Source organism: Carettochelys insculpta, chromosome 22 (assembly GCF_033958435.1).
Source record: "Carettochelys insculpta isolate YL-2023 chromosome 22, ASM3395843v1, whole genome shotgun sequence".
NCBI lineage: Eukaryota > Metazoa > Chordata > Testudines > Carettochelyidae > Carettochelys > Carettochelys insculpta.
Window position 1 is genome coordinate 18,890,345 of NC_134158.1, and position 16,627 is coordinate 18,906,971.

The 16,627-nt window shown below is 53.4% G+C and overlaps 1 protein-coding gene across 1 annotated transcript in view; it reads right to left on the reverse strand.

Annotated features, from left to right (window-relative positions):
- PRKD2 (protein kinase D2) overlaps positions 1-16,627 on the reverse strand; it is a 35,939-nt gene that overhangs the window by 18,484 nt on the left and 828 nt on the right. Inside the window, exon 2 of the mRNA XM_075016603.1 lies at positions 397-535. Coding sequence (XP_074872704.1) covers positions 397-535 — 139 coding nt within the window. The remainder of the gene's footprint in view (positions 1-396; positions 536-16,627) is intronic.

A 16,627-nucleotide genomic window follows, 5' to 3' on the forward strand; every position in this document is an offset into this window, starting at 1 on the left:
TCCACCCACCCACCTCTTCTCATCCCTGTTCTGTGGTTCTGCTTCCTCCAGAGAGGATCCAGTGACCTTACATGTAACAAGGCCTGCCAGAGCTCTTTGCAGGACCTGTGAAAGAGCCAGTGGAGTGGCGACAAAGTCAATGGACAGGCATGTGCCAACCCCAAGTGCAGAGTTTCCCTTTCTGTGCTAATCTACAGGACCTTAGTTTAAAATTTGCTTTAAAAATATTTCATTCATGTGTTGCTGAAGGTCATCATCCCCCTCCCACCGCCCAGCTGCAGTCGGGCATAGGGACACCTGTTTCATAGTACTGTGAGGGGCCTCATGGCTTCTAAAGACAACTGCACACACATACGCACACATGCGCACACACGTACACACAAACACGTGTATTACCTGAAAGCACCACCTCCACCAAGTCTCCCTCCTGGATGTCTCCAGCTGCCCGCACCAGCTGCAGGATGTTGGCGGATGACAGGTCATGTTTGAAGAGCAGGATCTTGTCATAGAGGCTGTAAAAGCCGCACTCTGGGAACTGGGAGGACAGACAGATGGACGTGCAATGGATGGGAGATGCAGCCAGGTGGGTCTGCCCACCCCAAACCCCTGGAGAGCCTTCGGCTCAGGGGTAGCACATATGGCAGAACCACACAGTAAACCCCGTGGTGCCGAGGCAATTCTTAATTTAGGGCTAAGTAGCACACAAGACCTGGTCCAGAAGGTGAACCCAGCTGTCCCTCCACCCCTCTCCCAGCTCCCAGGCATCCATCATCCCAACAGAGTTCATACCACAATTAAATGGCAAATGAAATTTAACACAGATAAATCTAAACTAATGCACACTGGAAAAAATAACCCCAACTACATCTACAATACGATGGGGGCTAATTTAGCTACAATTAATCAGGAAAGACATCTTGGAGTCATCATAGATAGTTCTCAGAAAACGTCCACGCAGTGCGCAGTGGTAGTGAAGAAAGCAAACAGGATGCTAGGAATCATTAAAAAGGGGATGGAGAATAAGCCAGAGAAGATCTTACTGCCCTTATATAAAACCATGGGATGCCCACATCTTGAATACTGCATACAGATGTGGTGCCCTTGTCTCAAAAAAAAAATTGGCATTAGGAAAGGTTCAGAAAAGAGCAACTAAAGTGATCTGGGGTTTGGAAGATGTCCCATACGAAGAGCAACTAAAGAGACAGGGACTTTTCAGTTTAGAAAAGAGGAAACTCAAGGGGGAGATGACAGAGGTCTATAAAATCATGAGCGGTGTGGAGAAAGTGAACAAGGAAAAGTTATGTACTTGTTCCTATAAGAACTAGGGGACACGAAATGAAACGAATGGGCAGCAGGTTTAAAACAAATAACAGGAAGTTTTTCTTCACACAGCGCACAGACAACCTGTGGAACTCCTCGCCAGAGCAGGCGGTGAAGGCTAGGGCTATAACAGGGTTTACAAAGAGCTAGAGCATGGTTTCCCAAACTGGGGGGCATGCCCCCTGGCAGGGAGTGAGGTGACCCAGCCCTGCCCTGCCCCCGCCATTTGCCCCACCCAAAGAAAAAGCCAGCCTTTTGCTTTCAGCTCTCAGCCCCTGCCATTTTACGTGGGTGACCCGGCGCAGCTGCTATAAAAAGCAGGTAGCCGGTGAAGTCCCACAGGGAGCTAGCTGCCTCCTGCAAAGATGAGTGTGGGGTTTGGGAGGGATGGGGTAAGAGTGGGGGGCTAGTGGTGCCTAGCATGGGAGGAGGGGAGAGGCTCAGGCAGCGGCTTGTGGGGCTCGCAGGGCTTGGGCAGCTCAGGCTGGCAGGCGGGCAGCTGGCCCCAGCAGCATGGGGCTTGGGCAGCTCAGGCTGGTGGGTGGGCAGCTGGCCCTGGCAGCCTGGGGCTCGGGTGGGTGGCTCAGGCGGCTGGCAGGTTGGTGGCTGGCCCTAGCAGTGCGGGGCCCCAGCAGCTGGCGGACATGTGGGCGTGGGCAGCTCTGGTGGCTGGCACAGGGCTCAGGCAGATGGCCAGCTGGGGCTGCACCAGGCACCTGCAAGGGGCCAAGAAAAACTATTTGGGCTTATTTTTGATTTTTGTGTTTGTTTTAAATTAAAAATTGAATTTTTGTTATGGGGGGGTTGGATGATGGTAAAGGAGGAGGGGGAGTGAGGGTTTCTCAAAAATCAAAAGGGGGGCTTGATGCTGAAGAGTTTGGGAACACTGGAGCCAGAGAAATTCATGAAAGTTAGGTCCATTAATGGCTATTAGCCAGGATGGGTAAGGAATGGTGTCCCTGGCCTCTGTTTGTCAGAGGCTGGAGATGGATGGCAGGAGAGAGATTGTTACCTGTTTGGTTCACTCTCTCTGGAGTATCTGGTATGGGACCCTGTTGACAGACAGGATACTGGGCTGGATGGATTAGTCCTACCCAGTATGGCCATTCTTACATTCTTATTTTCTTAAAGTTAACATCCTCGTCAGGAGGGAAATACCTAGGAATACTTAGGAAACACCTAACCCATGACATTTCATGTCAAAAAGGTGGACAATGCCAAAATGATGAGGCCAGTTAAACCAAAATGACAAGGAAGTCACAAAGGTGAAACGCCTGCAAACTGCAAGGAAATGTTTTGAAAGTACCAGAACAGAAGTGCAAACTAAACAGATAGTCTACTGTGCCACCCCCACCCCTGCCAAAACAGTAAAAGGGCCCAAAAATACCACCCTTGCTAAACAGCAGAGAAAATAGGCCGTTAGACACAAAAATAAAATAAAATACAAAACCTCGACAAATGCAAAGTCAAATCCAAGTGACGGAAACAGAATGAAGCGTAAATTCTGGCAAGTCACACGTAAAAGTCTAATTAAGCCAAAGCAGAATCTGAAGCGCGACAAGCAAAAGGCATGAAAACGAACAGCAAAACTTTTTGCAAGTACACCGGAAGCAGGAAGCCTGCTGAACAATCCGTGGGGCCACTGGACAACGGGTGTGATACAGGAGCACTCACAGAAGATAAATGTGTTGCAGAAAAGCTAAGGCAGGCATCAGCCACCTTTCTGAGGCAGAGTGCCAAACTGTGACCTTTTGACCACTATGTGCTGGGGGAGGGTGGGTGATACTTTTTAAAGTTACTAATAGTTCTACTTACAACAGCTTCATTCTAAGATGCAGCACTTCACCGTTTAGATGCTGGTAGGCAGCATTAGCTGGTCTTTTGTTAATCCACAGGTGGCCTGGCTTTGAGCAAGCTCCTGGCTGCATGGGGGAGGAGGGGCAGGGCTGAGCTCCTGCCTCACACCGATGAAAATCGACTCACATGCCACTCTTGGCACCCATGCTGGGGTCTGCTGGACCCTGAGCAAGGGGAACTGTTTGCATCAGTCTTTACTGCAGAGGATTTGAGGCAGACTCCTGCACCCGAGCCATTCTCTTTCCGTAACAAATCGGAGGGGCTGTCCCAGACTGAGGTGTCAAGAGAGGAGGTTTCAGAACAAACTGATAAACAGTTATAAGACACCAAGACCGGTGTTCATGAGAGATTCCAGTTCTGCCCAGCAGACACTAAACCCCTTGTGCAAAGCCTGCTGGCAAGGGAGCTGTCCAGAGAGCCTGGAGACCAGGGCTGGCACAAGCAGACCAGGCCTGCCACAGGGACAAACAACTCAGAAATGCAGGTTCCTCTCTTTGGACCAGGGGGTCGAGAGACAGACAGATCTGCACTGCGAGCACCCACAGCTAAATTTCTGTCCCTAGTGTAGTGCACATTCGCATGTGCCTTGGTGCACTTTAAAAAATTATTCTGCACGTGGGGCAAAGAAAAATCTGCCCATGGATGGAAAAGATTAGAAGGAGCTTTAACCACAGCCAAGAGTTCTGAAGTCACATAAACGTGAAATTGCAACACACCTAACTGTGGCAGATAATTGGTTGCTTAAATCAGACTCTAAACCAGACGGCTGGCAGATAGCTAAAGGGACACTGATTTTCTAAGAAGGCTGCAGAGGCAATTACTGGCTTGCGAAGTCTAACTTGGGTGCCAGGCAAATTAGTTGAAATTACAGTAAAGAACAGAATTAGTACACACACTAATCAACACAATTTACTGGTGAAGAGTAAACGTGGTTTGTGTCAAGGGCAAAATCGGCCTTTACCCATCTAGGCGAATTTTTGAAGGGTGTCAACAAACAGATGTTGTGCCCTTGAATGATTACAAAGCCTTGGACTAGGTCCCTCACCAAAGGTTTGGAAGCAGTCATGGGCTAAGGGGGCGGTTCTCTCCCACAGCTGTGACTGCCTAAAAGACAGGAAGCGAACGGCAGGAATAAATGGTTTTACATAAACAGTTGGGCCCCGCAGGATCTGCACTGGGCTGCCCAGCATTTTCCTAAATAATCTGCTAAAAGGGGTGGTCACTGAAGTGGCAACATTTGCAGATGATGCAAAATTGCTCAAGGCAGTTCAGTCCAAAGCAGCCTGGAAGGGGCACAGAGGGGCCCCACCTAACAGGTGAGTGAGCAACGGCCAATGAAATTCAGTGCTGATAAATGTAAAGTAACTCATGTAATCGATCAGCGGTGCTGACAGCTGCTGCAGGCGCCAAGGCAAGGTGTGAGGTGCGCCCAGCTCTGCTACCCGGAAGACGGGGGGCCCCCAGTGGAAGAGGTGGGGCCAAGTGTGGGAAAGGGTGGGTCAAAAGCGGAAGGGCGTGGCCAAAAGCAAAAGGGGGCGAGGCCACTCAAGCACTGGTGCTGCACGCCCACCCCCGCCCTCACAGCTGTGTGCAGCCAGAGCTGGGCTGCCTCATGCTTCAAAGGGGCCAGGGCTCCGGCTGCCACCACTGCAAAAGTAGCAGCAGCAATGATGGAGTTCCGGACCCCTTTGAAACTCCAGGCCCAGAGACAACTGCCCCCTGCATCAGTGGGCCTGCCTGTAACGCACATAACCCCAGCTCTGCAGACAAGATGCTGGGGTCTAAATTAGCTGTCACCACTCAAGAAACTCCTCGCGGTTTGTCCTCTGAAAAGACCTCCTCCATGGGCAGGAGAATCCAAGCACCATGAATGCAATGTTAGGAACCATTAGGCCAGGGATAGAGCAGGGGTCAGCGACCAGCGGCACATGACCCGATTTTCATCAGCTCAGGAGGTGGGAGCTCAGCCCCGCCCCTCCTCCCCTATGCAGCTGGGAGCTTGCTCAAATCCAGGCCTCTGTGGATTAACAAAAGACCAGCCAATGCTACCAACCACCCCCTAAACGGCAAAGCTCTTCAACTTAATTTATTAATGAAGCTGTTGTAAGTAGGACTATTAGTGACTTTAAAAAGTAACACCGGTGCTCGGTCCGTACATAGAAGCCAAAAGCTCAAATTTCAGCACTCTGACTCCTGGGAAAGAAAATAAGGCAGAAAATATCCTCTCTCTCTCACACACACACACACACCCCGTATAAATCTGTGGTATGCCCACCCCCTGAAACCTGCATGCAGGTCTGGTTGCCCCTTCTCCAAACAGAGAGATGAGAACTAGAAAGGTGCAGAGAAAGGCCAGGAACGTGATTAGGGGTTGGACGTGCTTCTGTGTAAGGAGAGATTAAAACCCTAGGACTGTCAGCTGGGGAAAAGCGAGAACTACACCACCGAGCTATACAATCTTGAATGGTACAGAAAACGAATCAGAAAATGGTATTGATGCCTTCACATAACCCCAGAACCAGCAGCCACCCAAAGATGTCAGCAGGCCGCAGGCGGAAAAGAAACCAAAGGAAATACTTCTGTGCCCGGAGCACAACCTGTGGAACTCCCTGCCAGTGGATGTGAAGGCCAAAGCCTAACTGGGTGAAAAGGCATGACAGCAGGTCCTGAAGCACCGGTCCCTTGATGGCCATTAGCCAAGAGGGTCAGGGTGCAAGCCCAGGTTCTCAGTGCCCCTAAATCTGCTAGCAGCTGGAAATGGACCACGGAATGGATCCCTAGTGGACTCTGTCCTGTTCATTCCTGCTGAAGCACCCGGCATTGGCCACTGCCAGGAGAGGGGCTAATGGACCTTTGGTCTAACCCAGGAGGGCCGTGGGCATGTTCCGATTCTGTCCCACCGCTCAGCACATCCAGCAGACTGTGGCTCCTTACCCTGGTGGCTGGCAGAGAAGGGCCTAAGCCAGCGTGGCTCTGCATGGGCTTATACGGCCCATCCCTAGCCCCTCCCACACTCAGTGAGCCAGAGCAGAGCTGGGCCAGGAAAGAGCCAGCTGGTTGCGGGCCGCTGGACCGCACAACCTACGGTCAGCAGCCAAGTGTGCATTCAGCAGCCAAAGCACAGAGGTGGCAAGCAGCTCCCCCACAACCAATCGGCAACTCCGTGCCAGAGCTCAGAATAAAAACTGGAGTCCTGACTCTCAGCCCCATTACTGGACTTCACTCCCCTCCCAAAGCTGGGGATGGGACCCAGGAGTTCTGGCTCCCAGCTCCAAGCATGAGGAACCACTCCCCTCCTGGAGCTGGAGCTAGCACTCAGGAGTCCTGGCTCTCAGCCCCACTGCTTTAAGCCCTAGTTCACAGGAATTGTAGGGGCCGGAGAGAGCCACCCCCAGCACCTTCTGTGACGGCTGAGCTCCGCACCCAGTTCCACCCCCACGGCAGCACAGGTGCCAGGAGACAGGGCTGGCTTGTGGCGTGTTTAAGGGCCTCTGGCTGGCTCCTGCAGGAGGCAAAGAGGATCCTGGGCTCAAGACCCCAGGGCAGCCCCAGTGACTTCCCCTGGCCAGAAAGAGATGAGGAGCCCATGTGCAGCTGCCTGGGGCAGCCTCCTCGATGGGGACGTGTTGCCCTATGATTGGCCATCAGGGTTCTGCTCCACTACAGACGCCCTCAGTGACCCACTTAAGCACCCTGTGCCTCAGTTTCCCCAGTGGTATGCTGGGAACTGAGTGCTCTGGCTCCCCCAGTCTCAGCTCATAGGGTGCCCCTTTCCCCATACGGTGGCAGGTCCCCCAAAGGGCAGCCTGGGCCCAGTGGCTGCCTCACTCTCCCTACGGCTGCTTATGCAAATCTGCCCGGTTATTTTTGGCTCTGAGATGGCCCCAGTGAGGAGCGATCTGGTTCCAGTTCATCTCCGGCCTCTTCCTTCCTTCCTCCTGCCCAAGCATGGCCCAGCCCGTTCCACTCCAGCAGCGCCAGGAGGAGGAGTTCGTCTCGCTCACCCACAGAGGCACCCAGATCGGATCCTGCCAGCTGCACGCCTCAGCTCAGGGGAGCAAAGTGCCTTTTCCCCTTCCAGTATCCCCTGTGCCCTGAGAGGCCCACTCTCTGAGCCCACCTCCTCGCTGCAGGGGCAATCCAAGGCACTGGGACCTGGATCAGAACCACCCCAGAGCCAGCATTTGCAGAAAACCCAAAACGTAACCAGGCTTATTCTGCAGAGACCCTCTGCTCTAATCCAGCTTGTTCCCATAAGCCTGCAGACACTAAACCCCTCGTGAAGGGCCTGATGGCAAGGGAGCTGTCCAGAGAGCCTGGAGAACAGGGCTGGAACGAGCAGAACCGGGCCTGCTGTAGGGACAAACAACTCAGAAGTGCAGGTTCCTCTCTTTCGAATAGGGGGTCGAGAGACAGACAAGTCTGCACTGAGCTCATCCGTCCCAGTGCAGGAGGATAGGCAGAGAGGGAGAAACAGAGGCAGTGGGCTGAAGGCCAGAGAGGGGGATAAAATGGAGAGAGAGACAGACAGGAGACAGAGGGAAGGACGGCTAGAAAACCGATCAACAGACAGACACAGTGGATGGAAGGAGGAATGGAAGGGCAAATAGAATATTATGGATGGATGGACAGACAGCCGGTGGACAGAAGGATCCGCAGGAGGACTGATGGATGGACAATGGATGGAAGGACAGACAGACAGTGAATGGCTGGAGAGGAGGACTCACAGTGGATGGAAGGATGGTTAGGACAGGCAGGCTGTGGACAGAAGGATGGACATGAGACTAGATGGACAGACAAAGAGTGGACGGATGGCAAGGAGGAAAAACGCGCAGCCAGGCAGCGGACAGAAGGCGGGTCAGGAGGACAGCCGGGGTACTGCGGATGGAAGGAGGGGATGGGAGACAGATGACCCTTCCCCCAACCTCTTACCCTCCCAGCTTCAGGCGAGGCCAGGTGCCCGGGTGGGGCGAGTGGGGGCTGGGTATTGCCCAGAAGGACTCTAGGGGTGTGAAGGAGGAGCCACAGGGCCAGGGTAGGGGCTGGACCCCATTTGCCCTGAAGGGTGGCAGTGCTGAACACACACAGTGCCGGAGAGGAGACCTGAGTTCAGTTCCCAGCTCTGCCACATTGGACAAGTCACTTAGTGGCCCCCATGCCTCAGTTTCCCCATCTGTAACATGGGGGAAGCAGAACCAACCCCCACCTTGCCCCTAGAGCGTGAGGTGCCCAGTATCACCAGGATGGTGGCCTGCTAAGATGGGAAGCTGCCCAGAGAGTGAGAGCTGGCCGGGGGAGGGGATGGGATCAGGGCTGGGGAAGCCACATCTCAAACTGGGCTGACCATGGGCAAGGTCTGGTGGGCCCCGTGTGAAAGGGGAAGGGAGCTGCCCCCGGGAACTCTGGGAAAGGGCTGGTGCCCCCGCTCAGCCTGTTGTCAGGATGTGGTAATCAGAGCTCTTGGCCCGCAGCCCTGAGAGTTCAGCAAAAGGCTGGTGCAGGTGTCACAGGGTCTGACATCTCTCCTCCCCTCCCCCCCACAGCCCCTTGAGGAGCCAGGCTCCTTCATGCAACTGCGGGCCTGGCCTGGGCAGCAGGAGGTTGTCACAAAGGAGGGCAGCCGAGGCCGGGTGACAAGTCCAAGGACGCTGAGTGAGTCAGAAGAAGAGCAAGGGAAAGAACCCTGGAGTCCCAGCCTCCTGCTCTAACCACTGAACCCCACTCCCCTGCCAGAAACCTGGTCACTCCCCCCAGGACCCCAGTGCTGGCAGCATTCCCCCCCCTGGATGGGAGCAGCTCTTCTCCGGTCTCACACACCAGACTGTCTGTGTCGTTTCGAGCACGTGGGCCAAGGGGAGCAGCTGTTTCCCAGCTGCAAGGGGGAGGGGGGGAGCAGCAGCAGCTGCAGCGGGGGGTTAATTAGAGCGCCTCCCCCCACCCACACCAGCCACAAGTGGGACACGCCCTGGCCACAACCACAGGCTCAGTTTGGCTCCAGGGCTGCCCCTAGGTCCCAGGCTGCAGGGAATGGCGCTGGTGACTCAGTAGGGGGCGCTCTCCCCGCCGCCCAGTGAATGGTGGGGAGGTGAATGGCTGAACACAAGGAGAACCAGCCGCCCCACCTGTTTGTGACCGTCAAGGACCCCGTGAGCCGGTGTCAGACCTAACCCGCCATGGGACCAGGACAAGGGCCGGGCCTGAAGCTTCCCTGCGGGTGTACGGGAGGAAGAGTTCCTCATGTCCCCCTCCCACACAATGGGGTAGCACCCCCAGGGCTGTCACCGAGCTGTGCTCCTTCTAGGGCTGTAAAAGCCCCTTTTATTAGTTAACTGGCTCAATGGCAGGTTCAACCAGTTCACAGAATCATAGAAAGCAAGGACTGGAAGGGACCTCGAGAGGGCGTCAAGTCCAGTCCCCTGCCCTCATGGCAGGACCAAGCACCGTCTGACCATCCCCGACAGGTGTCCATCTCACCTGCTCTTAAATATCTCCAGCGATGGAGATTCCCCAACCTCCCTAGGCAATTTATTCCACTGTTTGACCACCCTGACAGTTAGGAAGTTTTTTCCTAATGTCCAACCTAAACCTCCCTTGCTGCAGTTTAAGCCCATTGCCTCTTGTTCTATCCTCAGAGGCCAAGGAGAACAATTTTTCTCCCGCCTCCTTGTAACCCTCTTTGAGGTACTTGAAAACTGCCATCATGTCCCCTCTCAGTCTAAGCTAAACCAGCCCAGTTCTTTCAGTCTTCCCTCATAGCTCATGTTCTCTAGACCTTTAATCCGTCTTGTTACTCTTCTCTGGACTTTCTCCATTTTCTCCACATCTTTCTTTAAATTAACTATCCAGTTAAATGGAGGTGGGGGCATGGCCAGGGGCTCTCGAAGCTGCTCTGGTTGGGCTGGACAGTCCCTGGCCCATGACACTCCTAGGCCCACCAAGGATGAGGGCTGCTCTGGCCACACTGGAGTATCTCTGCCTGCTGTGGGCCCCATGGGGCTGAAGCAGCCCCCTGTCTATGAGGGGCTGATCCAGCCCTTACCAGTTGAATGGTTAACTGTTAATATCCCTAGTTCCTTCCACCCCATAAGTGGAGGTATTTAGAGAAATGCCTCTGCTAAATATTGTGAGGAGCACAATTATTTTGATAAAAGGCTACCTGCTGGCAGGCGGACCACCGTGATAAAGTGTCTTTCATATATGCTGTGTAAAAAAGGGAGGGCCCGAAATCATGCAACTATCTTTAAAAAAAGTCATGTTTTTAAAAGGATAATAATAATAATAATAATAATTATAATAAATTTGGGGGTTATTCATTTGCCTTCTGGTATTCGAGAACCTTGGGGCTCCTATTTTCAAGCTTTTGCCCACAACCACAAAAACTTACATGTTAAAAAGCAAATAATGTAAGCTGAGATCCACAGCTAATAGCCTGAACTCCTGCAGCTGGGGATTAGGAGAAAGGAGGAAAAACAGCTCCGAAGACCCACAAGATGTGCCACACAATGGGAAGAACTGTAAATTTATTGAAAGACATTTATGAGCGAAGCAAAAGAGAAGACAGAGCAGCTATAGGAATTAGTTATACCTATTACTATACAGGTTGAATCTCTCTAATCCAACACCCTCGGGACCTGACTGGTGGCAGCCGAGAGAATTTGCTGAACTCCAGGAGGTCAGTATTGTCTAGCAGCATTACCAACACTTCCACTGCCTGTTCAGCTCTTACAAGGCAAGTAAAGGTAAATCACAGCTAAATAACAGCACAGATCACTGAGAGCCAGGCCTGCTGACTGGAAACAAACATTATGGGATCCTGGGAAACTTGGCCACACCCATGCTAAATGGTCTTCCAACTAACTAAAATCCTGCTGGATTCCAAAGTTTGCTGAACAAGCGAGTTCCAGACTACAGAGGTTCAACCTGTAGTAACTACTTAACTAGGTCTCACCCTGGTAGTAAGGCTAGACTTCTAAACTGCAAACTACCCAGAAAGTCTCTGCTCTGGAACTTTTTGCCATGTTTGTACAGCACCTGTTGCAATAGGACCCAAAGTAGACCTCTCTGAGTTCTCCTATGCACTGTTAAATAATAATAATTTACTATTCCTGGGGACAGATGGTTTTGTTTTTGGTTTGTTTTTTTTTATTTTTGAGTCCTGAAATCTAAGGTTTGGTGCTTGCAAAAAAGGATTTAAAGAAAGAGAGAAATGGTTTGGAGCATTATTGCTTTAAAAACAAACTAGATCTGGCTTTTAGATCACATTCCCCAGTACAAAAGGGTTAAAATGTAGCGGCCTGAAAGACCCTCCAGCCTTCCTCTGTCATGAAGGCAGGATGTCCTTATAGTATACTTCACATGTCATGCAACATACAATGTCTTTGGCCTCTAAACCTCCCTACAGCAGGAACCCAGAACCCCACCCCGGAAAGCCCAACACTGGCGGAGAATCTCCACCAACAGCGGGGCTGTGACACACAAGTGAGCATTTGACACCACCCAGCAGAGGGCAGCAGTGCACTGACCTGCTTGGCCAGTGCATTTTCCAGGGGCAGGGCCCATTGCCTGATAACAGCCCAGCAAACCAAAGTCCACCCTGGTTAGCTACCGATTCAAAGCTGGGAAATGAGGCTGACATGTCTGGTCTCTTGGAGCCCCCCAGGAGCTGTTCTTCCTACTCTGGTTCACTGCTCCATGCCCCCATGGGACCCAGCCTGTGGTAGCTCACCCTACACACAGGTGGTGCCAATTATTAGGTGTATTATGGCAGCACCCAGTCCTGCAGCAGAAGCCCATTAGGCAACAGACTGTATTGATCTTAACTGTACTGAATAACTATTAGGTGTATTACAGTAGCACCTTGGCACCCCACTCCTGGTCTAGGACCTCTCTGGCCAGGCTCTGTGGTAGCAGCCGATGGCTGGTACCAGATGAAGTGGCAGCTTCCTGGGGGACACGGGGTCTTGATCATTCACTTTCCAAGCTCGTGGGAGATAGGGGAGCAAGTGTGTGTGTCACCTCTCCCCACGTGTGGGACAAGGGAGGGGTGTGCCCTAGCAGGTAAGGTCAGTATGAAGGACCCAACTCTGCAGAATTCCTTTTTGGGGGCGGGGGTTGGGATTAGTGGAGTCAACAATGTTAATTTGAATGTTTGTAATTTATAGTTCCGATTGCCACTGAGCTCGCACGAATACGAGTAATTTTAGCAGAGGGCAATATCTGTCCCCCAACTTTTGCACTAGGTGGTGTACATTTTGATTGCCACTCGACGCATTGTGGTAGAAGCCCTGCCACAGCCCAGACCCCCACCATGTCAGTGCGGTGCCTGGCACAGAACAGACAGTCCCAGCTCTGAAAGGCAGCTAACTCACAGGTGGGGAGAACAGTAGGTGTGTACGGTCAAGCCTTTGCCCTGGGGAGCTGGGTCTTGCTCTTCCAAACACTGAAATGCAGCCTCCTCTGGGGTGGAGCGCGGTATGGCCTTAGAGACAAAAGCATCTGTAGCCCAGTGACTCCCTTCTCTGCCTCCCTTTGGGAGCTTATCGCGGTGGGAGAAAGGGGAGGCAGAGCCCAGCCACTCTGCAGTACCACAGCATCAGTGCTGGCCTGGGGGAGCAGCCTGTCTCCCTCCCTCGTTCCTCCATCTCCGGAGGCAGGGAAGGGCTTTCCAGCTAGGGAGACAGGTCTAGTGTTTCTGGGAAGGGGGGTGGAGCGGGAGGGGCTCGGATACCCCATTCTGCTTGTCTTGTAGCCCCACCAGAAAACATTCTCACAGAAAGAAGGGAGGGCTGAGCACTGAGTCAGCCTGAGCCCACCCCGGGGGCCGTGGGAACAACCACACACATCCCAGGTGACCAGGCCAGCTAGCTGACTCTCAAGCCTCCCCCTAGAGCTGGGATGGTCAAAACCGGCCTCTCTCTCCTCCTGGGCTGGCCAGCCAAGGGTTAATCCCTGAGTCGGGCTTTCAATTCTTCCAGCCTCTGCAAAAGCCGTTACAGATCTGCAGGAAGCAGGCACATAACAGCCGGCAATAAACTCCAAGGGAGGGAGATCTCTCTGGCTCAGCTCAAGCAGCAGGAACTGGGCCCTCTATTCAAGGCTAGATCAAGAGCAGGGTAAGGCCTGGTAGCTGGCAGGCCCACATTTCCACAAGCCCCGGAGAAGTCACAGAGCACCGCGCAGAACCTGAACATCGGGCACAGAAATGCAGCCACCTCTGGGGAGGAGCACAGTGGACAGCTATACAGAGCTCCTCCCTCCAGCACTGAAATGCAGCCACCTCTGGGGAGCAGCACAGTGGACAGCTCTACAGAGCTCCTTCATCCAGCACTGAAATGCAGCCACCTCTGGGGAGCAGCACAGTGGACAGCTCTACAGAGCTCCTCCATCCAGCACTGAAATGCAGCCACCTCTGGGATGGAGCAGGGTAGACAGCTCTAGAGGGTTCCCTGATCTAGCACTGAAATGCAGCCATCTCTGGGGTGGACCATGGCAGATCGTTATATAGGGCTCCCTCATCTAGCAGTGAAATGCTACCTCTGGGGTGGTGTTTGGCAGCTGTTTGTACAGGGAGCCCTCCCTCCGCAGTAAAAAGCAGCTGCCTCTGGGGTGAGGCACTGCAGCTCTTTAACAGCTACACAAACTTTCTACGGTCCAGAAGAGAGGAACTGAAGCATGAGCCAGACTGAAACTACAGGCAGGCATTTAAGGAAGTGGAAGACAATTACCCAACCTGGGATGTAGCCAGGAGACCAGAACAAAGAGCCCGGCCCAGTGAAAAGCAGCTGTGGGAGCTTTGATATCCACAAGCAATCATAGACTTGCTTTTGTATGTCCTGTGGCAGACAGTGTTACCCCTATGCTGATGGCTAGGGGGAAGCACCCCCTACAGTGGGTAACATAACTTGCCAGTGGATCTCTAAGCCCAGTTTGGTTCCCAGATAGTCAATATCATGGAACAGCCCAGGGAAGAGGAGCACAGAGAAGGGACGGGACATGCTGAAGGCCTTACAGCCATGCCAGGAACAGAAGCCAGCCCCCCTGATTCTCAGTCTGTACTGAATGCAAGACCACATTAAATCTCAGAGCTGGGGGATGGGACCAAACCCAGTAGTTCTGACATCAACAGTAAACCCTCACCCACCCTGCTTTAACCACTAACCCTCACTTCCCACCCACAGCTGGGGACCCAGCCTGAGTTCTGACATCCAGAACACATGCGTGCGTGGTTGTGTGTGTACACACACACACACACACACACACACACACACTCACCCCACTAGCCCCCACTCCCCACCCATAGCTGGGGATAGAACCCAGGAGTCCTGGCTCCCAATCCCATGGCACTTCCACTTCACCCCAACACCTCTGCCTGCGGCATCTTTGAGGTCTTTCATCCACAAGACACCCATTTACCCTCCCCCACATGTCCCGAGGCCCCTACAGCTAGTGCCTTTCCCTCCTTGCATGCCTGACACCCCTATGCCCTTCCCGTCCCCCCTGACACAAGTGCATTACTGCCCCAGAAGGACATTCCCCACAAGCCCCATAACAGGGCTCCCTGACCCTGGGGCATTATCTGTCCCCACCCCCCACCTGCCTGAGGCCACCCTGTCCAAGGCCTTGGGGATTAATGAGGTTCAGGCCAAGACCAAAGGCTGAGGATCTGTCTTGGTTCCGACTACCGGCATTCAAGCCAGGCGCTAAATACTCCTTGCCCAGACTCTGGGCCAGCGTTCCCTCTACGCCAAGTGCCTGGGCAGCTGCCCAGGAGAGATGTGGATGCCACTAGGCTGATTAGCAGAGCACCCACAGCCAGCAGGGTGTGTTTCTCCTGGTGGTGCACATCTGCCTATGCCTTGGTGCACGTAACAAAATTTATTTCGCCCCTGGATAGAAAAAATTAGAAGGAGCCCTGCTTTGGGCCAGGGAGTAACCAGGTATGTGTGTGGGCTCCAGCTAGGGCAGGGGCTCTCAAACTGGGGGGGTCAATAGCTGTCAACCTCCACCCCAAGCCCCACTTTGCCGCCAGCCTTTATAGTGATATTAAACATATACAAAAAGAGTTTGTAATTTATAGGGGGGGTGACAGCGTCAAAGGTTTGAGAACCAGGAGATCCAGCCGAGATGGGGTCCTTGTCCCAGCCAGCAGGGTCTCCCCTGCTTCCCAGGTCTGTCATGCTGAGCCACAGCTTGGAGGGGTGTCTGCAGAGGCAGCACAGCCCGGCCAAGGGGAGCAGGGGCATGGGGACAGGTGAGCCTTGGGGAGGGGCCAGTCATGGAGCCCGTTACTGGGCTCAAACTGTAGAAACTCCATCACTGGAAGCCTGAGTTCCCAGACCTCCCAGCAGGGCCCAAACCCAAGCCCCACAGCTCCTTCCCTGCATGCAGATGGCGGGGGGGGGGGGGTCTGGGCCACTGTGAACCCAGCTGGCTGGCACAGTTCTTGTCCCTTTCCTGCCAGGCATGGAGCCCCAGGCAGGCTCGGCGGCGTTTCCCCTCCTTGGCTGAAGTTCTGTGCTGTGGAGAGCGGGGACAGGAGGACCCCCTGCCTGGGTGGGACGAGGAGCACGGAACTCAGTGCCAAAATCTCTAAAGTTGCAGCCTACAACTAAATGAAACCCCGCCTGGGAGGGTGGAGATGGGACCCAGCCCCCAGGCCTGGCCCAGCCCAGAGTCTGGGCTCAGCTGGCTGCCTCCCAGCCCCGCGTGTGGCCTCACTGCCCTATCTACTCCCCCACACTGCTTCCCACATCCCCCCTGCACCCCACTTCCTTCCCCTCCACCCTGCCCCAGACCTGCCAGTCCCCTCCGCGCCATACAGCATCAAAACAACACAACTGCAGTTAACATGTCCCACCACGCTGCTGACACAGGTCCTAGACACACATCCCCCATGTGGGCACGACACGCACAATTCCAGGCGCACACAATACATAGTCATGCAAACGCTCTCACCACAGGCACCACATTTCTCCCTCTAACACGCACTCGCAGTCTCACGCAACAATGCAGACACACAATCACAGTCACGTGCAATAGGCACACAATCACACAACATGGAATCACACAGCACTCGCACACACTCCACAATCACACAACATGCAATCACAGTCATACACAACAGACACACAATCACACAACTTGCAATGGCACAGCACTCACACAGTCTGCTATCATATACACAACACACACAGTCACAGACTCAGAGTACCAATACTCAATTACGCAACACGCAATCCATGCTGTCATACACCCACAATCACACTCACAGTACAGATGCACAATGACACAACATGCAATTGCACTAACATCCCGACATACACACATTCAGTCATGCACACACCCCACAATCACCCACAGCATGCAATCACCCACTCCCAGCGCAGATGCACAATGACACAACACACAACTGCACTCACACCCCCAACCTATACACAACACGCAAGCACAG